At 40.4% G+C, this 5595-nt stretch overlaps 1 gene segment (V, D, J or C); it reads right to left on the bottom strand.

The window, feature by feature from the left end:
• Positions 1-4932: 4932 nt before the first annotated feature.
• On the bottom strand, positions 4933-5383 carry LOC115577790 (T cell receptor alpha variable 38-2/delta variable 8-like; the record flags this gene model as incomplete). The annotated part of the segment is given in 2 exon segments: positions 4933-5246; positions 5335-5383. Coding segments are annotated over 2 exon segments (360 nt in total), but the record flags the coding sequence as incomplete, so codon positions are not given.
• Positions 5384-5595: the final 212 nt, after the last annotated feature.

Genomic DNA, 5595 nt, shown 5'->3' with positions numbered 1-5595 from the left:
AGGGTGACGTGCAGTGTTAGTTTTCTGCCACACAGTGTTTTGCATTTAGGTCAAAAACATCAATTTTGGTCTCATCTGACCAGAGCACCTTCCTCCACATGTTTGTTGTGCCCCCCACATGGCTTGTGGCAAACTGCATGGCTTTGTTTCAACAATGGCTCTCTTCTTGCCACTCTTCCATAAAGGCCCGATTTGTGGGGTCCATGACTTATAGCTGTCATGTTGACAGATTCTCCCACCTGAGCTGCGGATCTCTGCAGCTCCTCCAGAGTTATCATGGGTCTCTTTGCTGCTTCTCTGATCTACGCTCATCTTGCCCAGCCTGTCAGTTTAGGTGGACAGCCATGTCTTGGTAGGTTTGCAGTTGTGCCATACTCTTTCCATTTTCAGGCGATGGATTGAACAGTGCTCTTGTTCAGAGCTTGGGATATTTTTTCATATCCATATAGATATATGGATCATATTTCATATAGATTAGATTACACACAGGTGGACTCCATTTACTAAATAGGTGACTTCTGAAGGCAACTGTTTGCACTGGATTTTATTTAAGGGTATCAGAGTAAAGGGAGATGAATACTTTTCTGCTTTTTATTTAAAAAAAATAATAATAATAATAGTAATAAAACCATGTATCATTTTCCTTCCACTTCACGATTATGCACCACTATTTCATGTCTATTACATGAAGTCCCAATAAAATGCATTTACATCTGTGGTTAAAACATGACAAAATATGGAAAAGTTCAAGGGGGGTGAATACTTTTTCAACGGCACTGTACGAGAAACCAAATTCTTCCATCAATGTTTTGATGGTTTAATCAAAAGTCTCTTTGTGCCTGTGTTGTGTTAATTAACAGGATTCCAGAGTCTGACACTGCAGCAGAGGAGATCTGCAGATGAAACTCCTTTCTGTGTGTAACGTGTGTAAAAGACAACTTCTCTATATTATCTGAACCTTCTCCGATGAGAAACTGTGGAGATGAACTGACTTCTGATGATACCAGCAGAGGCTGATAACAGCGCCTGAATAGTTGCAGGAGAGAGTCACAGTGTCTCCTTCCACAGCCAGCATCACATCTTTAAATGGTTTCACTAAATCCTCAGAGGATCCTGAAAGAACAAACATATATTTCACTGTGACATTTGTATTTCTTTACAGTGAGTTTAGTGAAAGAAAAACTTGATTAAAGTTCACTTACCAGCATGAAACATGAAGATCATCATCCAGATTAAAAAGAGCTGCATTATCTTCAGTTGTAGTGAATGAAGAACAGAGAGAACACAGCAGCTCTTCACTTCTAAAATGAAGCCTTTCATATTCAGTTGTGTAGCTCCTCCTCTTACTGTGGTCTGTTTACATTCAGGCTGATGGAAGCTGTAGAAATGACAGTGATGCTGAGTCATCATCATCCAAGAAGGTCACACTGAAGGAGGAATCTGCAGAAAATTCACTCAAATCAATCTGGAGAGAAACAACTGTCTGACCATTAACAACTGCACACTGAACACAAAGTCTAACTGTTCGTGAAATATTCCTGAATTCAAAGAGCCTCCACAGTCTTATGGGTCATGTGGTTGAAAAGAATATATTGATATGAAACCCCTGTGGTTGATAAACTGTGTGCACAGATGAACACATTGTAAGAGGAGAATTATTCAGAGGTCTACACTCCTGCACATGATGCACGACTCATCCTGACAACATGTTTGATGTAACCTGAGGTGAAGCCCTTTGTTTTCTGTTGCTGCTGCTGTCAATCAATCCAATCCAAGATGGCTGCCACGTCAGTGCATTGTTTGTGTGTCAGTGTCTGATGTCTGAGTTTTATGTTTTAACTACATTTTGACCCGAGTGAAAGAACAACATCTCTTCAGTGTGGGATCACCAGATGAAACATTATTCTCTGGATGTTACTGGATTACCACTGAACTCTAAATCTGGCCTGTTTGAGGACTCGGTCTACCTGAAATCCACCTGCTGGTTTACAGCACCTAAGGGAGGCAGAGCATCAGTGTACATGTGTTCTAGGTGGTACACTGCCAGAGTTGTAACTAATCTATTTCTATGTTGATCTGTAACCGCATACTCACTCCTGCTGTTGGATTTGTTTTTATAGCATTGTAGCCCAGCAGGCCCTCTGGTGTCCAAGAGGTGTTCATATGTTTTAAGTTGGATTTGGATTTTCCCTGTGGATTTTAACTTTTGTCACTGACTTTTTCTGGGTGGATTTGTGGAGAGTCAGCAGCCATGTGAAGCATGTGAGCTACTGAATTGAATGCTGGATTGTCTGGTTTTATTGGGCCTGTTTCTAACAGATGAACTGGTCTGTTGGATCTCCTGTGCTGCTGGATGTTGGTGGATTTCTGTCAGCTTGCTTTGAGTCTGCTGGGCTTTTTTTTCCAGAGTGGATAAACTGTGGATCTCTTTCTTTGTGTGATATTGCTTGACGCCTGCTTACCCTCCCTTCCTGAGCAGAATTACAGAGATTCCCTCTTTTACTATGAGGCTAATCCAAAGTCTCCCAGACCCCCCATGGGTCTGGCAGACCTCCTTCTCCTTTTCTCACAGTGACTGCTGCAAAAATACTTGAACACTCTTATCTGAGCTGAGGGTTGTGATGTCTGTGGTCAAAATGGCTGCTTATAGTTGAGCAGTCTCTTCACTGCCATTGTCTCCTTGTGCTGAAGGAACATTTTAATATTTCTACAACATCATTTACTGTAAATGTATTCACCACTGGTCTGCTGACTGACAGAAAAGGCTTTAACATCAACAGAGCTATCTTATCTGAAACGGAGCTTACAGAATTTACAGATTTGGGATATCTGCATTATTGGCTACAATGTTTATCGTACAGACGTCAAAGACAATAGAGTGGCTTTTTTAATCAAATGTATCAGTGCTTTCTGAGTCAGTAAGTACAGAGGTTAATTCAGAATGTAATTATCTCTTCATGTTAAATTATCTAAAAATCACCATATTCTGCTGGTGGGATGTTATTGTCCCATATTTGCCCCTCAGAACTCACTGTCTGCTCTTATTAAACTTCTGTCTCAACTAAACTACAATTAAATATGGTTGTTTGGTGATTTGAGCTGGGACTGGCTAATGTCTGCATCTGAGACATTGAAAGTAAGACGTGATCCTGTAAATCTTACACGATTAATTGATTCCCCCACAAGATTAAATTCCAAATTTTAACAAAAATTATCATTGTGTGATAACAGTTGTGCAAGATCCAAGAATCCATGAAAGTCTTGTGTTTTCAAAAACGTGGTATGAAGATGTTGAGCAGGCTTTTTTACATGGTGTGTATCATTCAAACAGGGATGGAACAGCCTGTTTTGATGGTGTTGAGCTGACCTGGAATTACTTTCATAAAACCTTTAAGATCTTGTAAACAAACACTTCCCCCTCTGCAAAATTAGACTTTAAAGACCTGATAATCGTGTTTACAGCTGAGCCTGAACTTGTTTATGAACGTGACTCTGTGTGGACCAGGGCACGTGAGTCAGGATAAGGTTACAGAAATAATTAAGAAATGTACTCTTCTATTCCAAAAAGCAAAACTACATTTGTATTTGTCAACAACTAGAGAAAACTTCAAAAATCCAAGGAAATTCTTGAAAACCATCAAATAATAAGTTTACAGGATTAACTGGAGAACATCTGGGTTCTATAACTAAGTATTTAGTTTTCAAATGTTCTGGTGTTTGAAGCTTCATCCAGTTGGTTTGTCATTGATGTGGATTTGCTGCTCATGTGAATCCTCCCACAGTCTTTCATTAGCAGCTGTAACCACAGTGACTGTAATAAAACAGGAATTAGCAGAATCCATCTGATATGAAGCTGTGGTTTGAATACCACTTCCCTCCTCTTTGAAGAGTAGTCAGATATCTGTGTTCAGGTTTTTGTACAGCCTCTTCTACACTTTGTATCACTGTGTTTCTAGAGCACAGTAGTAGAGAGCTGTGTCTGCCAGGGTTAGCTCTCTGATGGTCAGTGTAGTTGATGTTTGTGTTGTTTCAGATTCATATCGATTTTTGGGAATATACTCCAGATGACTCCATGATCTTGCTCCTTTCCAGAGTATAAACTGAGGAGCCTGAAGGTCAGAATGATGTCTGTACCAGTGAAGTCTAACGTAATCTGCTGTTGTCTCATATTGACATTTGAGTGTGACAGATTGTCCTTCTGTTCCACTGACTTCATCTTTTTCAGGAGAGATGCTGTCTCCAGCTATTAGTCCTGGAAAAAGTGTAGAAAATGAAGCCATTAGACTAACATTGTTCATGAGGCTGAGAGGAGAAGACAGTGGAAAATATCAAGTGTACAGTGTTACTCTGTGCTCCTTCACAGTCACATACAAACAATATCATTCAATGAACATCCATTTTGTCAATCTGATGAAAACATGAGGAGCATTGACTCTGTCAGAGCAAAGACATGAGAAAAGTGATGAAATCCAGGTTGTGTATATGTGGTTAATGCAGCAGGTTCAACAACACTTAAATTCCTGTTGTGTTCCAAAACTCACCTGTAAAGTGACAGAAGAGTAAAAAGAAGTAAAGTAACATGTCTTTGGATTTATTAAAGCCAGACAGACAGCAGATGAGCAGTGTTCTTCCACTGCAGCACAATGAGGAAGGAATGATGTCATTGGTTGAGTTGAGGCTAAATGGGCGGGGCCAATCAGCTCTTCACATTATTTATTCACTTCAACTCAACCAATCCATTTCTGTCTGTTGTCACAGCAGCTCTGTGTGGAATCTTTATTGGTTGATGTTTTGTTGTATTTGTCATCAGTCCAGTGACACTGACTCAGACTGTAATGGGTTCATGGTGTGTGACTCCCTCTAGTGGATGTTGTGGAGTATTGTGTTGTCTTTGCTCCAAAGGTTTTTGTACAGAGTTTTGGTGTTTCCTGTCACTGTGGGCTGCAGAGCACAGTAGTACACAGCAGAGTCAGACAGCTGAAGCTTCTGGATCTTCAGAGGAACTGATTTTGAGGTTGAATCCAGTGTCGATGAAAATCTTTCCTGAACCTCATCTGGTGTGTTCCCCTCATCCCGTTGGAAGCGGCTAAGTATGAATTTGGGGCTGTTGTTTCCATCCTGTTTGTACCAGAATAATGTTGGATCTGTGTTACTGGTCTCAAATGTGCAGCCAAGTGTAACTGTGTCTCCTTCAGCAGCAATGACATCTCCTGTTGGCTGGATCACTCTGTCTGCTCCTTTACACTCTGAGGAAGAAGAGAACATGCAGAGGAAGAGATGAATCAATAAAGATGATTGATTAAAGTAGAACAATCAGTAGGTTTAAAGAGTTACCTAGCCAGAGAGTCAGAATCAGGATGTTTCTCAGCCAGTGTTTCATGTCTGCAGTGAGAGGGGAGGAGAGAGAGGAAGAACATTGATACTCTGATGGATCTGGGCCTTCACATCATTGGTCCTTCATCTGTATCATCTGTTGAGGAACTCTCTACATTTACATCTCATTTACATTTCAGCTGTTCAGCTCAAATGTTCTTCATGATGATTGTAGCAGACAGAACACAGGAATATACAAAGAAACTAAATTCTTTCATCAAC

Source organism: Sparus aurata, unplaced genomic scaffold (genome assembly GCF_900880675.1).
Source record: "Sparus aurata unplaced genomic scaffold, fSpaAur1.1, whole genome shotgun sequence".
NCBI lineage: Eukaryota > Metazoa > Chordata > Actinopteri > Spariformes > Sparidae > Sparus > Sparus aurata.
This window is presented reverse-complemented; position numbering and strand designations above follow the sequence as displayed.